The sequence below is a fragment of the Arvicola amphibius genome, chromosome 6, assembly GCF_903992535.2.
Source record: "Arvicola amphibius chromosome 6, mArvAmp1.2, whole genome shotgun sequence".
NCBI lineage: Eukaryota > Metazoa > Chordata > Mammalia > Rodentia > Cricetidae > Arvicola > Arvicola amphibius.
The window spans coordinates 103,076,814-103,102,667 of NC_052052.2; the positions used below are offsets into that span (position 1 = coordinate 103,076,814).

Consider the following 25,854-nt stretch of genomic DNA (forward strand, 5'->3'; position numbering starts at 1 on the left):
AATAGGTTAGCCATTTGGCTTTTTCTTATAAAGAATAAGCAGATGGATAATTTTAAGTGCCAGCATGATGTCTAGGAAAACACTTGTCCTCTATATGTTCTAATTGGTAGCAGGCGTGTGGTGGGGAGGGGGGCTGTTTTTCAGAGAATCCCTGGGCCACTTTAGCTGCTCATCAGCCTCATCTCCATGGTGTGAAGGTGGCAGCAGTGGGCAGGGCAGGAATAGGATTTAGGCATGGGGTACTCCTGGGTGGCCATGTTATGTGTAGACTAACTCCTGAAGTGGAGGAGAATGTTCTTTGCATTCTAAGCAGATTGCAGCAATTTAGAATAATGAATACAAAACAGCAATGCTGCTCAGATGTCTCCATCATTTGCCCGGTTATTCAGCCAGTTCTGATTTGGCAAATCTGTGCGCACACACGGTAATAATCATCTTTATTAGGATGACTGGCAGGGAGTTAACAACTGGGGGAAAGGTAGCTAGAATCTTACAATTTTGACAGGTAATTAGACTTGAGTAAGTACAGTGGACCCAAGAGTTTCTCCAAGACTGACTTAAACACAGCCTTTCCCTTTCTGTGCAAATTCCAAAAACCAAGGGGGAAGGGAGAAGGTCTTTTTAGCTATACTGTTCGGAAGGCTAATTGTCTTAAGTTCCTCACTGAACTCAAGACTCACCAATAAAAGAGTTGTATGGAAGTTAAAAGAATGAGAAGGAAACCAGTTGCGTTGGATAGAGAGAGGATAAAGTTGGGATACTTCTTGGACACTGGTAAGAATAGGAGCTCATAGAACTGGGGAAGTGACTTCTGTACCCAGGGAATGTGCCTGCCTATTCCATGTGGAGATCTGCGGCCAGGATCCTGTGAGTTCCCTACAGACCTCTTACAGTGGGGAATGGTATCCATGTGTGTGGACATGAGCGATATGAGAATTAGAAAGAACTTGATAAAAATAAGTGAACTGGCACATCTTTCCTCCCAGAAAAATTAATGAACAAAGTGTCGTAAAGAATGAGACTTTATGAAGCCATAGATGTAGTTACTTCTTCTTTACTTAAAAACATGTCTGTGTTGGGTGGTGGTGGCACACACTTTTAATCCCAGCACTTGGAAGGTAGAGATAGGTGGATCTCTGCAAGTTTGAGGACAGCCTGGTCTACAGAGTGAGTTCCAGGACAGTCAGGACTGTTATACAGAGGAACCTTGTCTCAAATACAAACAACCAACCAAAAGCCCAAAACAACAATCTGTATTATAGATTCTATGGATATTTCTCTAATCTAACTCAAGGGAGGCCTGCTTTAAAGGAAGACAACTATAGTTGACACTGTTCCTTAACTGTTTTCTGGTCCTAATATGGATAGATGCGAAAATTCAAATGCTGGAAATGGGTGTGCTAAGTGCACTGTACTATATGTTTTCTTAGTAACGGGCATACTGGCCAAACGTGTACCCCAGATTTAGTGTGCCTTTTAAACAAAGGATTTAAATGCATCAAGAAAGATTAATGGGGCTTAATTTGCATTGTAAGGAATGTTGCTTCTCCTGAAGCCTGAGCAATAAGCACACTTTTAATGAATAATATGGACTATGTGTACCTGACGGATCCTGGGAATCTAGAATCTAGATAGAATCTAGAATGCTATCCACATTCCGATTCTGCCCATGCCAGATAGGGGAGACCATGAACAGACAGACAGAAAGAGGTATTGCTCCTTTTGTTTATTATTCCCAGGAACAATTATCAACGTCTTCTTAATCCCCCCCCACCCCACCATGCATGCCACTACCAAGAAGTAGTTTGAATTTTATTGATTTATTTTTTGAGACAGGGTTTCTCTGCATGGCTCTGGCTGTCCTGGAACTTAACTCTGTGGACCAGGCTGACCTCAAACTCACAGAGATCCACCTGCCTCTACCCCCTGAGTGCTGGGATTAAAAATGTGCACCACCACCACCTGACAGCAGTTTGATCTTTTAAACCTCCTGATCTGAGATTTAAAAAAAAGTTTCATATAGGAAAACATTCATTGTATGCAAATGACATAGCTGATATAAATTCAACCCTCCCCCAGATCTCTAAAAGTAATTAAAAACCTGTTCACAACTCTTTGTCTACTTTCTTCTAGCACAACACCTCAGCTGGCAGTTATATTACTGGTCCCTACATGCTGGATGTTGTATTCTGTATTCTCATAGGGTGCCTGATGAAGCACAAAACCCCAAGGCCCAGAGGCAACTATTTTCTAGAACAAAGCTACACTAGACCACAAGTGCCAACTGGCCTCTTGCTGGGTTCCTGGGGGTCCTAACTATTTGTGTGTACAAAACTTGCCTCTTGTTAAGGAAGGGAGATGGGAATGTATGAGAGTAGCCAGAGGATGCTCTCAATGGCATGAAAAGTGACGGGCTTTCCTGATATTTAGCTCGGTAGAAATGCTACAATCCTTCAGAAAATTAGCTATGGAAACATTAATTTAAATAATTTCTTTGCCAAGTTCAAGTAGCTCATTTTCCAGAGGCGGAAAAATATATCAGAGTTCATGACTAAATAGTTCAGGGTATGTTTCAACTCTAACTAAGGTCAGACCAAGGACAAGCTGCAGAACAGAAATCCCAACGTCTGCTGACTAGTAAACCTGTCCTTTCCCTTCACTGTACACTAATGGCAGACGGATGATACTCTTGAGCTAGAGGAACGGGGTGACAAGGTGATCCAGAGAGGTATGAGGAGGTAAGAGATGCGGGTTGGGGCAGGGACAAACAAACCAAACCAACGAAATGAACAAACCAAAAGCTATGACTATTACCAAAAAATAAAGAGCCCTAAAGCATATTCCTGGTATCCAACATTCCTAAATTAGGATTAGGATGTGGTGATCATGACCTCCAGTCCTTACAAGTCAAAGAAAAGCAGCTTACAGCAGTGGGCTGGGAGAAGTCATTTAGAAAAATACTATTACAGGACCCAGACTTTAACAATTAAATTTTTATCCTAGTGGCAGTTTTATATCTGAGTGACACAAATTATACTGTCCTGTAAAGCCATGCTGGATAATGCAGATCCAGCATCTCCAGAACCATGTAGGGGATTTAGCTTTGTTATCCTACAGGTTCTCGCCCATGCTACTTACTTCTCACAGTGGCCACAGGAACTAAACAAAGATAGGCTTTCCCAGGGAAGACCTGGAGTGCGCATGATGTGGGGTCCCTTTCAAACAGCTGTGCATATTTGAATACCTCTAGAAGAAGTCACAGCTCAGAGGAAAGAGCTGAGGAATAACTTAGGCCTCATGTATTCCTTTTCTTTATTCATGATCTCTGTGCTATTTGTCAAAGAAAAAATTATTTTCTATTTTCAAGTTGTATCTCCTTAAAATCCTAATTTTGCAGAGTGAAACTATGACACCACTTGCAGATCTTTAAATTAATATCCAAGAAAAAGTTGTTTGTAACTGCAGAGTATGGGTAAAAATTCTTCTCTGATTTACCTTTTCCCATTCTGAAATTCAGTTAATAAAGAAGTTAAAACAGTGGAGTATGGTAACCTAGCAACGGTGAGGTGGAGCCAATAAAGACTGGCACAAATTCAAGGGCAGCCTGGGCTGTTGGATGAGACCCAACTCAACAAACTAACCAACCAACAAAGCAAAGGAATGAAAAGGAAGAAGGACAAGGACAAGCTATCCTCGTTTGGACAAGGCCATATACCATTTTATAATTAGCTTTAATTTATTCTTAGGATTACCCTGCCTTATTGAACCTACCACTTTTTTCTTTCCCAGAAGACATCCTCCCTACACAACAAACTGAGTCATTTCTAACTGTGGATTCCATCATTAGTTGGAGCCTGCCGCTTACTGAGAGGCAGCTACGCTACTTCAAGGGACGTGGACACTAAGAAGCTGGGGAGTTCAGGAGAGTTCTTCCCCGACACCAGATGGCATCAAACAGCTCCGCTCACTAAAGAGATTCTGTGTGAGAAGAGACTGAGAGTTCATGCTGACGGGAAGAGGATGCACTAGGCATTTTTGATAATATATCAACTATACAATACTATACAGTAGTAGCAACTAGTAAATCATTTCCTGTAGACACCTGATGGATGAGAACTTCTTAAGGCATTCGTGAAACTGAGGAAAAAGTGAGATGAACAGAAGACTGTGATACATGGCTCATGCTTGAGACTTTTTCTTTTAACATGAATACTAGAAATTAAGCCGGCGATTTCTCTTAAGACACTGGTTTAAATCAGCATCTTCTGGGCGTGCTCTAGAGGCAAATGCAGATCTGGCTGGCCCCGCCAGGCCCTGAGGTGCAGATAAATACCTACCTTCCTTCTGGCTGCCTGCAGCACTCTGCTGTTGCAGCAAGCTCTGGCTGTACAAAGTGGGCAGTGCAGCTGCCGCGTACTGCTGGATTCCTGAGTAGGCCTGGGTGAGGGCGTCCATGGTGCCAGCCGTGCCATTCGTCAAGCCTGTGGCGCCAAGTCCTCCATTCAGAGCCGCCATACCTGAGAGCATTTGAGCAACTTTACAAAAAACCCAACAATAGAGAAGAGAAATAGCACTTATTCATTAGTGCTTTCCAAAGGAAGTCAGAGAATCATTTGACACAGTACAACAGCAAATGCATGCAGCAAGCACACCAATTAAACAAACACAAAGTCAAAAACGATACATATGAAGAAAGAAATCACAATAAGGTGGAAAAAATAAGCAATGATAATTCTCCTTCCCTTTGCCAGTGATAAAAACGCAATGAGGCCCTGAAGTCAGACAGAATCACTCCATGCAGTGTGCTACTGGCAAGTACCACTGTTACCTTCTTGAAATATATACCTTCTTTTTCTTAGATCTTGGAAGCATGTGAAAAAAAAAACCAACCAAACCCTCAGTGGCTGATGCCTATCATATCTGCATGCTGCTGTCCACTGACTAAAAGTTTTTAGGGGGCCACAGGTCTTTCAGGAAGCTTGAGGGCAAAGAGAAACCTTTTACATCCAAGCTGTGTGATTAGGAAGAGGCAGAGCAGACAAGATCTTAGGTGTGCACCTCAGTGAGTCAGCAGTACCATCAGAGTGACTTCCTAAACAGTCAAAGGGCCTGGGACCCCAGGAATAATACATCACCTAGCTGGTTCAGAACTGAGGAGCAGGACACTTCAAGCTACTCACAGCCTATGAAAGGCACACCACACATGCTCACGGATAGTAATCCATGTTCTCCAGTGAACTGGAGAGACACTGTCGATGAGCTGGATTCTGGCAGCAGCTTGGGGATCTGAATGTAGACCAGGGTGTGATTCTGTCCTGGGGTCTTGGCTGCTGACTGTCATTTTCTTGAATATTGAGTTAAAACAGAGGATGCTTTATGGAGTATGAACTTTCACATGAACACAGGAAATGGAATAGGAAAAGACTGCCTTTGGTTTCTTTTAAGACTAAAAAAGGCTTTTTAAAAGATCTGTTTCTGAGAATAACTTGCTGGAAATAACACTAATCTTGATGGTAAGGGAGGATAGCTACTATAGGATGCTTGCCAAGGATGAAGAAAAATCAAGTACCAGAAGCACTTATCACCCATCAGGGTCACCACTTGCCATCCACAGGAAGGAGAGAGGGCAGGAGATGTCTTATTTTCACTATATGTGCTTATACTCCTTGGACAATGTCATCTCTTCAGATATGAAGCTGACCAGGACTTAGCAGTAGAGGACTCGCCTAGTGCTTTGAGTTTGGGTTTCCTATTGTGGGGCTTGAACTTTGTGGACTGGACTGTGCCTTGTGGAGCAGTACAACATAGTGTCTTCGTAGACGCTGGGGAAAGAAAAGTCTGAAGGCCTCAAGAACAAAATACGAGCCCTTGGAGAAAGGGAGTAATTTCAAGTCATTCAGCAAGTACAGAGTAAGTTAGGAGGCGCTGGCCAGAAGAGGATCTGCTGCACCTGCTCTGGGTTCTTATTATGAAGTCTACTCTCTTCTATTCCACTAATGCAAATAAGCACTGTTAAAGAGCTTAGAGAAAGTTTGTCCTCCTAATTACTCCGAACGATCCCTCAGATACCAACTAATCGCATCTACCTCACTGTTCCTTTCCTGCACACGCATCCCTATTGTTATGGCTGCCAAAGAACTGGAATTTTCTTTTTCCCTTTTGATTATGTTTTATCCTTACTGCTTAGTATGTCTGTGATACTTCTGAGAGGCCCAAAGGAGTGTGTGAGACAACTTGGACCAACTGATTCTTTCAGCTCCCAACAGATGTTAGGGATACAGGCCATTAGCTGTGGACTCAATTCCTTTATAGGAGGGAATTCTGAAAGGAAATTGCTCTTCTGCCCCAGGCTGTATGGTTTCATGTGCACACAGACCCTTTGAAACTCTGGTTTCCCAGCCGCCTGACATGCGCTGAAGTCTAAGTCACACTCTAACGAGTATCTCCAAACTACCTGTCACTCCACTGTACCTTGTCTGCTGAGGGCTGTGCAGTTGCCATACAAGGGCTCTACTTAGTCTGCAGCTTTGAATTCTCCCTCCTTTAGTCATTTTCCACTCCCTTAAAACAGAAACAGAATGAACTTCATACTCTTAAAATACTGTACGATTTCATGACTAAATAGAGTATTCTGGGTAGTATGTTGTCACGGTTGGTTGTTTTCCTACACTGCACTCCAACCATAACCTACTTTCTGGAAGCTCTGCTTACTTCTGCTGCTGTGTACGTGGAAGAAAACGCCTAGCCATATGTGCTTGAGGACGGTTATAGGGAGGCAGGAAGTAGTTGGAGTATAGATGCCAAGGTCAGGGAAACTGGTGAGGGCCTTGTGCAAATAAGAGTGCCACAGTTTGGTCTCCCCAGCCTAAAGCTTCCCTCTTCTAGAATATAACCATATTCTTGAATAAAAATAGGGGAGGGGTAAAAAAGTTCTTTCAAATACAATGCATTAAGAATATTTATACTATTCTGGATAACCTAGAGGCTAGGCGTTGGCCAAATTCAGGGAGTAACAAGTAAACGACCATAGGCAAGCATCTGAAGGATCATCTGAGGAGGATTTCAATTCTTATGAATTACCTGATGTTATTCTTCTACATTAAATAGTCGTGGTACCAAAGTTAACACTTAACAGCTCGGCTGCAGGCATCTGATTACCTCTAAAAGCCTTGGACAATAAAAGCAGTGATTTGAAGTTTAGTTGAATAAAATATTTATTTCAATTTAAAAGAATAGGGCTTTTCTTTGAGAAAGCTACATGGATCAGCTCTTTCCTACTCTTCATCTAAATTCTCATGTATGCTACTTACACAAAAAAGATGGATAAAATGATGGGCGTGACCAACCTCTGTAAGGGGAGTCTGGGTAGCTGGCCTGACAGTTAGGTGGTATGCAGCCTGATCTCTCAGTCTTTTACATTTACTTTTCAGACCCAAGTTGGCTAAGATGACAGCCACACCCACATTATTTCTGTGAGCACCATGGAAACGGTCCTAAAAAGCAGAACTAGAAGGAGTGTGCCAGGAGCAGACACATTTATTTGCAGGTTACCCTTCTAGGAGATAGAACACATAAACAAGAGAGGAAAAGTAAAGGATTTCTTTGAACAGGTTTATTACCTACTGACTGGTAAATTTTCTTTTGATTCCTGCAGAGCTACACCTTAAGAAATGAGGATCTGGGAAATATCTGGAATCAGGGAGGATGGATATCGATTTAGTTACAGTTGCATGTTTGCCTGTGTTGGTAAGATCATACATGCAAATGTATTTGGGTTGTGCTCTGGTATGGAATGACGTTCATCTTCAGAAATTGCTAGCTGACAGATTAAACGGTAATTCTGCAGTGTAAGCTAGGGTAATGTGCTCAATGCCTCTCCTCTTTTCTTCACACACAAAAAAATTTTCAGAACTACTCTTCACCAAGTGTTTATGGCTAGGTAAAATAGCCATATTTTCAGACAACATGTTAAGCCATATGGGAGAACATAATTTAAGCAAATAAAGGAAGAATGCCATTTCACCTAGATTTAGAAATATCCAATCAGAGGCTCTTGGGTAGACATATCTGCACAAAGCATTTTCATCTTAATTTAATTTAGATATTAATATAGAAAACTATCAATGGAATCCTTAAACTATGCAACTGAAGGATCTGAATGACTCATGTTCTTTTCAATCTTGCTGACTCTGGCTTTACTATTAGAGGGTGAACTTTTATTTCGTTTCACTCATTAACAAATAAGGGAAAGGAAAGGGTAGGGTTTCCAACAGTTTAACATAGCAGTTTATCTGTGAGCCATTTCAGAGCGGCCCTGGCAGGAAAAGGATCAAGTCCAGGCCAAGACACATCATCTCCCTACGTCCTTCCTGCTGCTTTGCTCATGGAGAAGAGCTGGTTCTGTTCAGAAAACCAGAATTCTCTCATCACTGTACCCACAATACACACAGGAACCATTCCTGGTGCAGAGTTGGGGATGAAACAAGACACAAGCTGCCATTAACTGTTTTAGGAGTTGACTGTCTATAAAAGTATTTCTTGATTGCCTTGAGAAAATTATCTGCAACAGGTTTCATCATAATTTCTGTTGAGGAGAATGAACAAAGAGGATATTCTACCCTAAAGGAGTTTCCCTTCATATCTATTTAATCTGAGACAACTATTAAATACTCCCCCCAAGTTGATGCTAAGATTGTAACACTTAGCAATCAAGAAAGAACACATTTTTATTTGTACACAATTTTTGTTAAGTTAAACATTTTCTTCCTGGTTCACTCTGACTGGTAGGTAGGGATATGTGAAATTAAAACCATTCTTTCTTGTCAAGAACTATGCATATTTCTATTAACCCAACTGCAAACAATGAAGTCAGGAACCCAAACTGAAACGGTTGTCCTTGCCAGAGCAAACTTTGTGTAGCATACGACCCCGCACAAGGATTTGTGTGGTTTCTCATCATTCAACGATGTCCCCCCCCTCCCCCACGCCCCGAGTCTGCACAATGAAGATGGGAAAAGCTTAGCAACACAAAAAAAAAAGCAAGTGCAGAGGCACATGACACGGACAAGAGACAAACAGCAGTCATGAGCACGTGCTGAGGAGGACAACCATTCCCACTGGCCTGTTACTCTGCAGACCAAGGACAGGCTGGCGATCAAATCAAAGTCCTTGTTTGAGGGGAACTAGGTCCTGGGGCAAGAGAAGCAGCATGAGGGATGTGTGCACACACACATCCGAAACCCAGGTGAAGGGCAAGTGGGCTGGCACTGCTGCGGGACAAGGTCAAAAAGAGGAGCCGCACCAGAAACAGGACTCAGGCCTCGAGGCTCCTAGGTGGCTGCTGGAAAATGTAAAAGCTGGAGGCAGTTTGAACTGGAATAAAGCATTCTGGCTGTCACAAGGTCACCAGGCCATGTGCTAGATGCTAATTCAGAGCCATCACTTGTGGAAGAAAACATTTCTTTTTCCTTTATGGTCAGGTAAAACTCAGTCTATTTTTTTTAACTTCCCTAGAGCAACCAAAGAAAAGACTTAATAAAACCTGAACATTATCTACTTATTAAAATATGGTTTATTTTCTTACTGGGATTATAGAAGTTTAATCTTTATGTGGATACGTTTTAGAGTTTAAACTCTTCATTACATTTATTTATTTGTATGTGGGAGGGAGGAAGAGAGAGAGAGAGAGAGAGAGAGAGAGAGAAGGGCAGGATGTGTGATGTGACTGTATGCTTGTGGGGGTCAGAGGACAACTTGTATGAGTTGAGTGGGTCCCCAGGGGTTGAACTCAGTTCATCAGGCTTGGCAGCAAGCATTCTCACCTGCCAAGTCATCTTGCTGGTCCAACTGCAAATTATTACTTTTTGAATTTTTAAATATAAATTAGGATTTTTGATTTAAAATAATTGTGGTCTAGTCACTCGATAAAACAGTTTACTATTTAATAAATCATCACCTAAAGTGAGGTAAATAGCCTCCTTATGGCTGAGGCTCAGTTTCTCCAGTGCAGAAGCCCACCCCAAACTTGATCCTCCAGTGTGACTCATCCTCAGGCCTGGGAACTATTCCACATGTATCTGAATGACAGAACAGTTAGCTGTGTGGGGCAGAGGCTAGCATCCTTTCTAAACGGGGCAGTTTGTTTCAGAATCAAGGGTAATTTGCTAACCTATTTGCCCAAATCCTGTTTGTCTGCCACAGTAAAATGACACCCCTTTACAATCACTATTTGCACCCACATCTCCAGGCACTTAATGAAGTCAGTTCTCTTTCTAGCTGTAGCTCCTTGACACTCAGTTGCATTTCTGGCTTTCCAAGGACTAGTTTTTTGCTCTCACACTTATCTGGAATCCTTGATTTTTCAAGCTGGAGGGCACCTTTAATATCACTTGACCCAGAATTTTCAATTTTCCCATGGAGACTAGGCCAGAGAGGGAGCTGTGATTTGCCTGAGCTCTTACAGTTGACTGGCAGTTGAGCAGGATATATGCTACCCAACTTCCACGCCATTAACTTTTCTATTATAACACCCTGCCTTGCAGCAGGGCTGAGAAAATAAAAAACCAAACCAAACTCCTTGGAACCTGAAACTATCTGTCAAACTACAGCAATCTGAGGATTCACACTTATACTACACACTGGAAAGAAGCTGGGGTGAGATGTGGTTGGGTTTATTTTGAGATAAAATGAAAGGGGCAAGTTTTTGCCTATTGAACCATGCGCTCCTCCATCCCAAGTTTTAGTTCTCCCCATTTCATAGCCTTTTTGGTCAATTCTGGTTGACCATGTTCTGGAGAATTTAGGGGAAGGCTGTCCACCAGAGCAGCAAATACTCACTGTTTACGGTACCTGCTAGTGCATTAATATTATTCAATCCGACAGTGGCTCCAGCCAATCCTTGGAGAGTTCCAAGAGAGGTCAAGGAATTCATGGCTGCACCAGCAGTAGAATTGGGGGTTGAAGCAGCCACTGCAAAAGAGAGAAAGGGAGAGAGAAAGCACAAGGTGAGAGTCAGCTAGAATGGAAAGAAGCCGGCTGTCACTATACAGGCTAACCGTGGAGTCACTTAAACACCACAGGCCTGTGATATTTTCCTTAAACCTTTTCTGTAAAGATAAATGGAACTGTACATGTAGGGCCTTTGGCACTTAGGGTTGGAAACTGAAGAGATCACATAATGGGTTGGGTTTGCAGCTCAGTGTTCCTCAGCCTCATTGAACAAGGCCTTGATTTCAGTCTACACCCTAGCTATGGTCCACCTCCATCTGTTTGTCAGCATAAAGAGTATGCTGCTTGCTATTGCCTGGAAAAAAATTGTGAATGACAGTCCTGCAAGTCTAGATTATAGTCTCAAATTTATATTTTATGCTATTTTGCTCACCAAACCTTCTTTAACTACATCTAAAATGCTCTTAGATTTATAGTCACTGTATGTTACATTATAATTTACATTTCCAGAAGCATCAGTATGGTCATTACAATAATCAGTTGCTATTCAAATTTTTAAAATCCCTTAAGTTTCTGTGAACATCCTAGTTTTATTTCCTTTCTGTAAATGTGCTAATAATTCTAATTCTGAGACCATAGACTGATCTAAATATACTGTTCAACTCTGACTGCTGTTTAGTTTTTAAAAAGATTTGTTTTTACTCCTTATTTATTTATGTGAGTATATGTGCATATGTATATTGGTACCTGCTGGGACCAGAAGAGGGAGTTAGATCCCTTGGAGCTGGAGTTACAAGTATTTGTGACCCACCTAACATGGGTACTGTCCTCATGTTAGAGCATTGAAGACTCTTACCTGTTGAGTCATTTCCAGCCCCTGATTCCTACTTTTGGTCCTTGGTTTAACTGTATTTTATGATTTTTGAATGAGAGCTTTAATAATATTTAATATTTGTGAAAAATTATTTCTGGAAATATTTGAAGTCTGGGTTGAAGATGGGTTGTAGTGATGTGATGAGCAGGCCTGCTTTTCGTCCTGCCTGGCTCCCACACGGCTAGCTTAAAACCTGAAATAACAACACACAAACTGTATTCATTTAAACACTGCCTAGCCCATTAGTTTCAGCCTCTTATTAGCTAATTCTCACATCTTGCTTTAACCCATTTTAGTAATGTGTGTAGCACCATGAGGTGGTGTCTTACCAGGAAAGATTCAGCATGTCTGACCTGGTGGCTGGCTCCATGGCGTCTGTCTCAGAGAGGAGAGGCATGGTGGCTGTCTAACTTCCCTTCTTCCCAGCATTCTGTTCTGTCTACTCCACCTATCTAAATCCTGCCCTATCAAAAAGCCAAGGCAGTTTATTAACCAATGAGAGTCCTCCATCAATGCGTCTTTTCAAGGATGATTTCCATGTGATTACATAATGTGTTAGAGGAAAAGGCAAACTAGAGACCTTTCCAAAATACTTGAGGGTTTTGAGCGAGCACCCATGTAAGCTCATGCGAAGGCCTGTTCACTACTGTAAGTTCTCAGAGGGAAGCATCTCTGAAAAGGGCTCTTCTCAGCACCAAGTTCATCTCACACTGACAGTTCAGCCTTTTGGGGTTCCAGAGGAACTGAGATGATCTCCTACCAGATGCCTCAGGCAGGCTATAAACTTCTTGTATTCTTTATGCACCAGGAGCCTTTGAAACTTTATACTCAAGTTTTTCTAATTCACCAAATGCCCCTAATGTGGAAGCTTCTTTCATTGTGCTACTTGCGGGGTTTGCTCTTTTATTTAACCACTCATTCCAAAGCTTTCTAGTAATTTACTACTTAGTGATGTGATTAAAATACAAACAACAATATCTTAGTATTCTCTTCCAGTGGGAATTCTTTCTGATGACCGAGTTCATCTAAATTATAACTATCTGCACATTTCCCATGGACTCTATCTGGTGGTATCCTACATGTAAAAGCCCCTATCAGATTATGCCAGCAGATAAGGTGGAAAAACTATTCATAGTACCTGTTTGGATTCTAAACCAGAAAAGTACTGAAAAACAAAACAAAGTTCGAGTCTGAGTGGCATGAGTGAAGAACCGAGAGGCCATGTAAGGACCTGTGGGCCCTCTGCTCTGTGAAGTGAATGCATCAGTTACAACCTCTAGACAGTGTCCTAACAAAAGAAGAACTCTATTTCCCTCTCCCTAGGAAAATGTATAAATCTCCATAAGAACTGAGGAGTCTACAATAGGTTCCCTTCCTTGGGTGTCTTAGTATCACACCCCTGAAGATGAGTTTAATAGAAGCTTGCCTGAGACCAAGGAAGTAGAGCTCCCTTCCTCGCAGGTCCAAACCTGGTACCACGGTTCCTTCAGGGAAGAGAAGACTTCTCTATTTCTAATTACCCCCATTCTCTTCCCCTCTGTTCTGTATTGTACAAATTATATTCCAAATCATGAAGAATGGAGGCCTTTCCCCTAAACAACTTGATGGGAGAAATCAGGCTCCATTTACTTCCACACCACCAAATATATAGGCTAGAAGTCTGTGCTAGAAAAGGCAAGTTAAGAAGAGTGTAATCTTCCTCGCACAGAAACTCTTCTTAAGAGCAGAGGTGCCACTTGAAGAAAATCAAAGCCATTGCTCCCATACCAGCTTTGAAACAATGAGACAGAGTTTCTGTCTAGAATGTGATACAGGATAAGAACACAGGTTCCTCTAAAGGGGACACATTTATTTGAAAGAGATGGGAAAATGTAAGCTATCATAAACAAAAATGTTGCTGGTAAGCAATTTTAGGAGTGGACTGATAGTTCACATAGCTGGTGAAGCAGTCAGACTGCTAAGGGATGTCTTCCTGTGGTCAGGGCTTGCCTCATGGCCTAGTTCAAAGATGACCCCTACAATGGCCTGGCTTTAATCAGATCAGATTTTGGCGTCTATGAGCAAAAAACCCTAGAAATGTGTTAAGGCTAACACTGGGTATGATGACAACAGAGATATATCAACTAGAGATCTAACATCAGGCAAAGAAGCAACAGAGGAGAAACATTTAAAAAAAAGAAAGAAAAACTGTCACTCATAGCCCAAGGTTATGCCTTTTGAGTAATGATATCAAGGGCACCATGTCAGATCAATATTCTTTACTACACTAATTTTGCTAAGTTGCTATGCAAATAAACAATGAAGAAGCAAGTCTGAGAGTGAATGAGAAGAACCAGGACCAGATTTGCTTTATCTAAGATGCTCAATTGTTAAAAAATATCATAATAAATGCCAAGAAATAAGATGTGATTCATATAGAGAAAAGAGTAGACAACAGGGACCCAGATATTAGGATTTAGCAGGTGGATAAATCAAAAAAGGTATTAAAAAGATACTCAACTAAAGGAAATCCTGCTTAAAGCATGGAAGAAAGGCATGACTTATTTGTAAATACAAATATTCAGAAGAACAGAGAGGAGAATAAAAATAAAAAGTAAACACAACATTAAAAGAATGTGGTACATAGTTGAACACACCAACATATATGTAAAGCATCAGGCAAAGGATGATAGAGACTAGAAAATCATTCCTTAGGAAGGTAAAAAAGACAAGATCTCTTGAGTAAATTGGGAGCATGAGGGTCACGGAAGAGGGTAGAAATGGAGAGGGAAAGGAAGGGAGAGAAGTAGAGAAAAATGTACAGCTCAATAAAAATAAAAAAAGAAAAAAATGTTCTATGATGGCTAATGATTTCCCAAATTTGATTAGAGACATTGACACATTCAAGAAAATGAACCAATTCTAAGTATGATAAACTACTATGTCACAAAGAGACCCAGATCCAGATATGTGAAAATACAGATGTTGAAGGTCAATGAGAGAGAGGAATTTCTAAAAGCAGCAAAAGAAAAAATCATACAAGGGATTCAGGTAAGATGCACAGTCGACTTCTCAGCAGAGTCAATGCATTTACTACAGGACATACTCAGTGACAGGGAAACACTAAGTGCCAACTACAATTATATTCAGAAAAATTATCTTCCAAAAATGGGAGAAACAATTTCCATATTAAAAAGAATCAAACAACAAAATAAAACCATTACTTCATAGGTATCAGATCTGCCTCATAAGAAATAATAAAGTTGTTTAGATTTATATCAAGAGATCTTAGACAGGTATCAACACACATATATAGTGTAAGTAATTACATATTATAAAGTATAGTTTTTAACTCTCATCTCAAGTTGACTAAAATGTATATAACAGCATGATTAGGTAAGTGGTATAAGAAATGTATTATATTTGAGAATATTCAAACAAAGAAGGAGGATGTAGGAAAATTCTAACAGAACAAGAAGTGCAGATCTTGAGAATGAAGAGAACTAGAAATTGTAAATAAGGTTATAAATACCCTATAAACATTAAGATTTACTACTTGCTCTCCTTTATTCAGTTTCTTTAAAAGATGTTAAGATTACATAAAGTAATTATAATATGTTGCTAGGTTTTTAACATACTGTTTATATAAAAGACACATGAAAGGCCAGAAAGGAAGGAATTATATAGGAGGAATTTTTTTTTTATCTTACTGAAATTAAGACAATAAATCAGAGGTACGTTCTGATAATTTAAAATAATCATTAAAATAAGATAATAAAATATGAAAGATCAGTAAATAAATTAACATTTTGTATTAGTAAACATTCACTTAATGTATAAAAAAAGAGAAATAGGCATGTGACAAAAAAGCAAAAGGACACACCCCAATTCAACCTTATTTACAGAAGTAGTAACATGGAAAGGTAGTATGGCCAGACTGCACTTAACAAAAATCCCCAGCTGAGATTTAACTATGCTAAGTAAGGAGGTGCACTTAAGATTCAGAAACAACTTGAAAAATACATATTCTCCTTGACTTCCAACAGAACAATGAGCGCATTCAAAATGGGAAATATCCTAAATTGGAAATGTATTTGCTACACCATCCTACTGAACATTTCAATTCAGTAACACAGTAAGAGGCCTGATGTTTCTCCTTGAGACTAGGAGACTGACTGGCTCTGTCATTCACTGCTGCTGCCCACATGGGAAACACTGAACCCACATATCAGTAGCTCAGGAGAAGATCACAGTTCAAACTTTGAGGTAGAGTTTCCATTGACACATATTGCTTTCATTCCATTCTAAAGTGAAAAAACCAGAAGTGGACCCATAAGTCTGTTAAAAGACAGAAAATACATACCTTGCCAACAGCAGCTATAAGAAGATATATTGGCTAGAGTAATAAGAGATTAATACAGGACAACTCTGAAGAGAAAAACATTGGCCTAATCTCTTGCATTTCACAAAACCTGTATTTCATCAGGGTCAAAGAAAATGAGAAGGAATTTGTCCTGATGAACGTGGCCAGTACAGTAACTCAAGTGCCTAGCGGAAGACCAAATTTACTTAAGCTTGAGTTTTCTGTCCTTTTCTCACACTCCTCAGAGCAAAGAGAAGGGAATGGAAAATAGGCTGAGGCATGAGATAATCCTCACACAGTCCAGGAAATGAACGGAAACCAAAGCTGGAGGAGCTATGGAGGAGAGGAAATCTAGGCCCTCGGTCATCTGGCAAATGTGTAGCTGCTGTTCATATCAGAGACCTTACACTTGGCTGCCAATAACACCAACTGCAAGAAACAAGGCTCTGAAAACCATAGTCAAGCTGCAAAGACGTCATGTGCAAACTGTTCTCCCAAGCTTTGCTTGTTTTCATCATTTTAACATTAACAACAACAAACAACAAGAAAACAAATAAAAAAGAAGACAGGTCAGTGTCACTGTGATGATTACTTACCCTTGGTTCTTCATCATTTATTAAGTGAAAGATGAAATAAAGGGATGATTATCTAGGACATATTTCACACAACCACAAAGAGGAAAAGTTGTTTCCTCCCTACTTTTCAGTCTAAACACCTATTATGGTTAATCTTGATGGCCAATTTGGCAGGGTTTAGGATCACTATGGAAACAAACCTTTGAGCCTGTCTTTGAGGATTTTCCTGGGTCAGGGTAATTGACGTGGGAACTGTGGAACACACACCCTAAAGTGCACAGTGCTGGACTGAAAAAAAAGGAGCAAATAAGCTGAGCATCAGGATGCGTCCTCCTCAGCTTCCTGGCGGCAGATGCAGCGTGACCAGCTGCCTCACGCTCCTGCACCGTGACTTTCTTTGCCATTATGGACTAGAGCCTCGAACTGTGAGCCTAAACCATATTTCCCTTCCTTAAGTTGCTTTTGTAAGGTATTTTGTCTCAACAAGGCAAGTAACAAAATCATCTTTAACTGTTGATGACATCATGGCTATATTTTTATTTCTGCTGGGTGGCCCATCTCCTCCGCCTTATGAAGAAATCAGAGGGTGTCATGTGTCATGCTGTTTGCCCACTGTCAGATCAAATACAGAGGAAAACAACAAGAAGAAAGTAGTTGCATCGGCAGCTTACTTCACCTTAGAGTTTCACTCAGTGGCAAGAGAGAGAATGACTTTGAAACTGGCAGAGTCCATGGTTCATGAATGATTTTAGGGGGTTCTTTAGGCCTGAGAGGCGAGCCTGAGGAGAAAGGAGTAACAAATTTCCTCTACTTGCTCTTGTGTACACAATCCACAGCTCTAATGGTAAGTGGTGAGTCTTTCTAGAGAGAAAATCATTAGAGACACATGTGGCGCACGGGTTCACTGAATACGGGTGGTGGTGAAAGAGCCCTGGAGCCACAGGATCCTCTCCGTCCTGAACAGTAAACAAGTGCTAGCCATAGTCTGTTTGCGCCTTGTTTTTCTGCTTAATTTAAAACACCTGGGACTGATTATAGTAAGCAGATTGAACACAGTTTCACACTTCTTATTGTACTACGTTTGGAAAAGAAGATGTACAGAGTAGAATTAAGTATGAAAACGTGAAAGTTACCTGCATGAAGTGCTTAAAGTGAGAGGACTCCACCATGTATGCTGTATCGTTGGCCAATACTTTAAAAATCTGCCCTAACTGTAGTTGCAAAGAGATCTTTCTATTGCCTATGGAGCTGCCTTTAAGAACCTTTGAATTTTAACAATCTGTTTAAATTCAGATTTATCACAGGGCCAATCTCAGTCAAGCATCAAGCACTTAAAAACTAAATGTTTGGCAGATGGACAATATACGAAAAAGATCCTCAACACAGAAACAAATTAAAGGCATCAACCCACATATTTTCCTATTTTACTGACAGACTAGCAATGGGCTGTCTTGGGTAACTGCATTCTGTCCACCTAAAATTCTCTCCAGTCTTTCCTGGGACTCACATCTTTCACTTTCCCACAAAAACTATTTGTAAAATGCCAAAAGAGCACTTCAGGAAAAGGTGTGGTGTGTAAATGTTGGCTCATTTTCCAAGAATGCCTGTTGGTAGGAGGCTGCTTCATTCCATACAAGAGGTTGCAGAGTAACATAAGGAGGAATCCAAATGGGGCCCAGCAATGTTTGCGTCACCTTGTTTATGTGGTGCCAGTGATAACTTTCATACATGGCATTACCACAGGATATATCTTACCTACCAGCCTATAGATGTTGGGACTATCTGGCTAACAAGGACAGAAAATGAGACGTAGTAGACAAAAATCTTTATTAGTTCATGTGGTAGACACAGTCAGTGCCTTTTGTGAAACTGAATGTAGAGGTAGTATAAAATTTGAGAAGTGAGACAGTCAAAGGAGATTGGTGGTAAGAACATGATTACTTTGATATGGTCACAAAATTTCTTTGCTCATCTGACTAGATTTGTTCCTTACTGTAAAAATTCCACAACGAGAAATCCCTAACAGCAACCCCAATGCAGGGAACATCATGGCTTGTCTTCAGAGCTGGTCCTGGGTAAACAATCTGTGTAGGAATTGATTGGCTCAGATGAAAACTGTGGGTCACAGACTGAGTACCTACTCAGGCCTTTGTGACACAGAGAGACAGTCATGTTAGCAGAGCCCCTACCATGGCCCTCAACCAGTGCCAGCTCTGCTTTCCAATCTCTGGCTGCCAATACCAAAGGGTGGCCATCCTCTCAGACGTCCTTCCACAGCAGGTAGCTCCTTTAAGACAGCCTGAAAAACAGTCAGATGCCTTCCTTTCCTTTAAGACAGCCTGAAAAACAGTCAGATGCCTTCCTTTCCTTTAAGACAGCCTGAAAAACAGTCAGATGCCTTCTTTCCTTTAAGGATGAGAAAGCATAGATGAAGGTGTTGAAGAGACTCACCTAGTTAGCATACAGGAGAGGGACAGACAGAATTCCAGATGTGTGCAGGGTCACAGAAAGGCCACATGACTTTTTCATGCAGATGTAAACAGAAATCTCTCTTTAACCAGCGCACATATTAAGGTAACAGTCACCACGGTTAAGAAAGTTTAATCTGGGGCTGGGAGTATAGACTAGGGCTACAGCACATGTTTACTGCATACAAGGATCTGCGTTCCAATCTCAGCAATAAAGAGTTTAGTTTGTTTTCTTTCAAAGGTGATTTGTGCCTGTTTTCCTTTTCTTAGTTTTCCAGAGAGAAAAGGACCATAATTTTTCTTCCCATCATCATTTTCACTTGGCTTATGGGAAAAGAAGTGACGTCTTAGAATGGAGAGAATGGCAAGACCATTCATTCACTGACTACAATCACAAGGGTACTGAGCTGAAACAAAATGCCATGGTGCTTTGCTAAAGACCTTCTTGTCTGTCCTCTCTCTATCCTCGGTAGGCAAATAAGCTTTGGTTCCAATAGAGCTATGCTTCAAGAAAGAGACAGGCAGAACAACACTCTCTCCTGAGATGTTCAAGTTTCAATTCCTTGAACCTGTGAACATGCTAGGCTATGTGATAAAGATGAACTAAAGATGCAATTAAAGTTGTTAGTTGGTTGATACCAAAATGGGGATACTTCCCAGATTGTCTATTATCCTAGTGGGCTCATAGAAGTGGAAATGAGAACTGGAAAACTCCAGGAATATGGTAGTATAGGAGGATTTGACCTAAGTTCCCTGGCTCTGAAGATAGAGACAGGCCAGGAGTTGGAAAGGGAATGAATTGGGACCCCCTCTATCACATCTGGAGGGAATGCAACTTGCTGATACTCTGATGTCAGTCCAGTGATCGTGCTGGATTATTTATCTGTAGAACTTTAACATAATATATGTTAAATAATATATGTTTGAAGCAACTGCACTGTGGTAATTAGTAACAAAAATAGAAAACTCATTTTCACCAGGAACAACACTAATAATGATAACAGCTAATATTATTTGAGTGTATACCAGGTGCTAGACATTATGAATGATGGAACTAGGATTTACAGGCAGCTCATTAAGTATAGAGGCTTAACACTATGCTGACAGTGAACTTAAAATCCTGCTTTGTGTTTTGGATGAACCTTGTGGGTACCGCAGAGATTGACTATGGAGGCAGGAAGTTTGCTTGTGGAGCCTCTATCCACCTTTAATAATTCTGGCTCTGTTGCTTCCAATCTGTAAGATATTAGGCAATCTAATTTAACTGAGCTTAGCATTAATTCCCAAAGAAGAAATGTAATTTATCTCTGAGAGAGGGCAAGAAAATCATGGCACTGGTGTTTGCTATATAGCAGGATGTGAATTTGTTGGGAAACCTTTGCCCATTTGCCCTTAAGAGAAATTCGCCATTTCATCATTCTGCAACACCTAAAGATTCAACGCTGCCTTGGTAACTGGATCAACAATGACACACTGTAGCTTTTACTGCTAAGTTACATATCAAGAACCGTGTGTGTGTGTGTGTGTGTGTGTGTAGTTTTGAGAACATCCAGAAATGATCAGAGATGAAAGTTAAAAAAACAAGGAAAGTTTAAACATGTAATATTTAGTTTACAAAGAGAAAACCAAATCTATAACATGATTTCTAATTGGTCTTAATAATAAAAACCCCAAATCAGATATAGGGAGTAATGCTGAAAGATCAGAGAAGCAGAGCAGCCAGCCACTAGTTCTTAACCTCTGCTGAATCCTCAGACCGAAGGGCGATCCTGTCCCTATGACTCCTCAGACTGAATGCACTCGTGATCCTGTCTCTTCCTGCCTTAAATTTCTGCCTCTAACTATCCTAGTGCTGGGATTAAAGGTGTGAGCCACCACTGCCTGGCCGTTATGGTTAACTAGTGGCTTAGCTCTGCTCTCTGATCTTCAGGCAAGCTTTATTTGTTACAGCACAAACAAAATATCACCACGTCAGTCTTAGGTTCTGACATCAAAAAGGTACTCTTTGTAGTTTGAGAGATTAAAATTAGAATCAGGGGACAGTAGATTTCAGGTTAATATGAAGGAGACTCATCTGAAAATAGATGATTTCTAAAGTGAGGGGAACTGGCCCAGAGGCATAATTTCTTTCACTTGTGAAATCTATGAATGCAGGGACCTGGATACTTATGTATGAAGGGCTTGCTGTAAACCTTGGAGCTAGCCTTGGCAGCCTCAATCAGCTTCTCAAAATGCTTTGGTTTTTACTAGCTCCAAACATGGTTGCCATCTCCAGAATGAGCCCTCCAATGAGGTAGAATTCTCACAACTCAGGCTAAACTTTGGGAAAGTTTCCAATTTCACTTCCCACAAAATAATGTAGCTCTATTTAGATAGTACTAAAGGTGTCTATGTAACTTTATGACTCGTTTCGCTTGCCCTATTTGTAGTTTCTGTCTTCTAAGGGATATTTACTAGTGCATGCCACTCCGATTCTAAATGAACAACCATAAAGGCCGTGTGTGTGTGTGTGTGTGTGTGTGTGTGTGTGTGAAAAACCCAGAAGCCAGTGTTGCTGAGATGTTATCTGGGTCCTCTGGTCAGAGTTGCCCTGTTTTTTCTTTTTTAAAAAGGTAGTTAGGATTTCCCACATCTCAGAATCAGGAGATTCTTGGGGCTCACTTTGATTCACTAAACACTATAGTTGCTGAGAAGAGCTCTCAGAAATCTGATTTTAGAAAGTCATCTTTATTTTTGCATAAATCATTGATTGGGAACCACTGATCTCAGGAATTTCTGAAGTAATTCTATAAATTTCCCTTATAACTGTGAAGGTTTATGGAGAGAGGTTAGGTCTGGTTTATGACAGGAAAGAACAGCTGGAAAATCAAAAGTTAAAAAAAAAACTAATAAAGCCAGGTGATGGTGGCATGCACCTTTAATCCCAGCACTCGAAGGCAGAGGCACGTGGAGCTGTGACTGAGTCCAGCATGGTCTACAGAGCAAGTTCCAAGGCAGCAGAGGCTACACAGAGAAACCCTATCTCAAAAAACAAAACCAACCAAACAAAAATCTATAATAGGTGTGGTGTCTGTTCTATATATTAATAAAATCCCACCAGAAGGCAAGCCTATTAAAGAATGGGGATTTTTGCCTGTTTTAATTTCCTATAACCTCGAGAGTGATGACACACAGTAGGTACTAAGCACATGCTGGAAGAATGAATGGAAGGCTGAGTCAGGGGGATAGGACAGGCTCATCTAGTCTTCTTACAGGAAAGCTGATCTGCAGACCTGAGTGAGACAGGCAAAGGCACTCACTTCTCTTTAGGTTGTGGCCTTACTGAAGCTGTGGTGAAGTGAAGGGCTTTCCAACTTACTTTCTGCTATAGGTCAAAGAAAGTCAAGGTATTTAAAACCAGAGCGATGAAGCCAGTTACTGCCTTGGTGTCACTACGGCAGGCCAGAGAGACTTTCATCCCTGACACAGCTTTTGAGAGGAAAGGAGCAGATATCTACTCTTGTGTGTAAGCAGGAGGTGGGAGGTCAAAATCCAAGGCCATTTTGTGACTTCACTTGCCCTGCCCGAGACCCACTGGAAACAGAGATGTCCCTGTTGCTCTCTGACAGTCTGGAGACGGTGGGATAGAAGAGAGCACTTTTCTTTGGGGAAGTCTGAATGCTGAATGTTAAGGAATGGTCATAATCCTTCTAAAAAGTCAGATCTGCCAAGGAAGGTAGAGAAAGTGCCCACTTGGGGTTTGTTGATCGTTCGCACCTGCCACGTCTTTATTGAAGAGTTCTTTACTCTCTGCATCAAGGTTCTCCCTTTATCTGTGCACTTGCAGGTCATATCTAGTACAGCTCTACGCCACCTTCACAGGGACAACACAGATTTTCTTATATTGACCCTCTTCCCGACATTTTCCAGACAGCAAGAGTTTTCTTTTAAGCTAGATAAAACAGTATTAATAGGAAGGAGCAAGAATTGCCTTCAGTGCATTGATTAACCACTTTCCACAGAATAATTAGATAGTGAAAGCACAGTGTCTTTGTGGTTTAGGAAACAAAACAATTGTAAACACAGAGAAAATATCTACTAAATGGAAGACACTGGAGCCTGTGGTTGCTGTTTTGTGTCCAATCAGTTGTATGCTGAATTCCAACAGTGCAGGAAAAAAATGAGAGGGGCAGAATAGTTAAGAAATAACATAGGTGCTATCATTATTAGCTAATCACAGCCCTAGGGCATTGATGAGATACTGCCTCCTCTCCCATGGGCTAACTATTCTCCAATAACCACACCTCTTATTTTACTTCTGAAGGGAGGGAGAGAGAGAGAGAGAGAGAGAGAGAGAGAGAGAGAGAGAGAGAGAGAGAGAGAGAGAGAGAGAGAGAGAGAGAGAGAGAGAGGAGGGCTGATGGGGGAGGAGGAGGAAATCATGCTATACAACAGCATGAAAGGATTTGAGTCTGTCTTCTCATTACTGGACTCTGTGGTGGCCTGTGTTTTACCCATGTACACTGGTACCACTTCACCGTCCATTTGCTGCGAAGTATAATAGCTTCGTGCAGCACTGCAGAGGGATTCTCTAGAAGACCAGAGAGGGAAATTCAGTCTCAGGACTAGATTGTGAGTTGAAATTACTTTTCAATTTTTTTATTCCAAGAGCCAAACTTTTGGAAGAGGGGAACTGGCGTGGATGGAAAGCACACTGTGACAGACAGCACAGTCTCTGCGCTCTCACCACTCTGGTCTTCACTCCAGTGCCTTCTAGAGCCTTTACTAGTGTAACTGAAAACCCTATTATAGTAATTGTCAATAAACCAGGTATTATTTTTGGTATCTTTTTCAGTCCTATAAAGACATACCAAAGTATGAAAATAGCCTTTGAGGCCTCGAGTTTGAAAGAGTCAATATAATTTTATCACATGTGGATCTGTGTGATAAGAATGGAGCAGAAAAAAGAGAACACTGACACTTCAATATTTTGCTCATGATTTATCAAAATAAAAAGGACTAAGCCTGCTGTGGTGGGGCATGCCACATGACAGCACCTGGGAAGCACAGAGAGGCAAATGTAGCTGCATCTCTGTGAGTTCAAGTCCAGCCTGGGTTAACAGAGTGTTCCAAGACAGCCAGGGATGCACAGTGAAAGCCTGTCTTTTAAAAAGTCTGTATCTTCTCAGCTGCCCCAGACAAACACGCACTTTACAAATGGTCATGACAGACTGAGAATGATGTTGACAACTACTGATTGACAAGGCGAGAAGACAGAAACACACAGATCCAGAAGTACAGATCCTGGTTCCCAGAAACTCTTGTTTCCTAGTCTGTCATGGTTTAAAATAACTGTCTTTACACCTTCAGAAAAATGATCCTTTAGCCTCTGGCTCCTTGTCAAGATTATGGGTGAGGTATCTGGATAGATGACCACGAAGACATTTTGCCCCTATAAAATATGGTGTAGGCTAGGCTGTAGGACCTGGAAAAACAGTCTGAGGAAAGAAGGCCCAAGCCATCCATCTGCCTCACTAGCTTCCTGCCTTATGTCTGGCCTTCATCATGGTGGAAGGGGGAAGGGGAGGGGCTTCCAGATGAGAGGATGGCTGTTGCTACAATAGGTTTTCCTCTGAATAACAGAACCTCAAAATTTCATGTCATACTGCCCTACATTTGGAAAACAGGGATGTGGGCTTGACCTGGTCAGGATCAACAAGGTTGTGTTTTTGCAAGTAGTCAACACAGAACACACATTAGTGTGTTGTTCGGACAAAACATCAAACTGACTATGGACAGGCCTTAGTACCTGATCTTTGATAATAAAACCCATCCAGACATGGCTTTCCCATTCTGTTTCATCCGGTAGCACTGTTTTATCTTTGGTAAGGAGAGGTTAGTCTTCAAAGCTTGTATTTTAGACATTGTAAGAAGTTTCCTGCCAGCTGGACACCGAAGCACAAAAGGGGAACAGGGAAGAACCACACTAACATTTACATTCACATTCTAGCCCTTTCAGGAAGACTGCAGAAATGTTTGTTTTCCCAAGGATACATATGTACTATGTGTATATACGCATATAAACGCCTGCGTATCAAACCTCAGTATTTCAGTGAGGAGAGACAATTCTATTCTATAGCTGAGGAAATGAAATGATTAGCTCCACTGACTCTTGCTAAGATGTCAGCATTCTCTGTAAAAACAAAAGCACTTCCTCCATTACAATCTTTACTGCTTTTTAAACTTCTACTCTGAATACGAATCTATCTTGTTTCTAGACCCAGATACTTAATATTTTCAATCTACATGTGCAATAAGTACTTTTCAGCTCCAGCTTCTGGAATGTTCCCAATTCTGCTGAGTTTTCCCTCATGTCTCAGAGCTCTTTTAAATCCAGGGTTAGCAGATTTATTTAAGCAAGACACTGCGTAGTCATCACTGTCAGGCTTACTGGGGAACTGTTGGTCCAATTTTCCATCTTGGATGAGTCCGCCCCCACAACCCACACTGTTTTGAGGAACTTATGTTTGCTAAGCAAGTGCTGTATACAGGCAGCATCCTCAGCTCTGTTTTATTTTCTATTTTAAGACAGTCTTCTAAGTTGACTAGGTTAGCCTTGAACTTGTAATCCTTTTGCCTCAGTTTCCCAGGTAGCTGAGATATACTGCC

The 25,854-nt window shown here is 41.0% G+C and overlaps 1 protein-coding gene across 7 annotated transcripts in view; it reads right to left on the reverse strand.

Moving 5' to 3' along the window:
• Positions 1-25,854, reverse strand: part of Celf2 (CUGBP Elav-like family member 2) — a 526,057-nt gene that overhangs the window by 10,318 nt on the left and 489,885 nt on the right. For 4 of the 7 annotated variants that reach the window (XM_038332724.1, XM_038332720.1, XM_038332721.1 and 1 more), the window contains 2 exons: positions 10,849-10,968; positions 4,338-4,535 (listed from right to left, as the gene is read on the reverse strand). In XM_038332724.1, coding sequence (XP_038188652.1) covers positions 4,338-4,535; positions 10,849-10,968 — 318 coding nt within the window. The remainder of the gene's footprint in view (positions 1-4,337; positions 4,536-10,848; positions 10,969-25,854) is intronic. The other 3 variants (XM_038332725.1, XM_038332722.1, XM_038332723.1) reach the window with 1 other exon arrangement.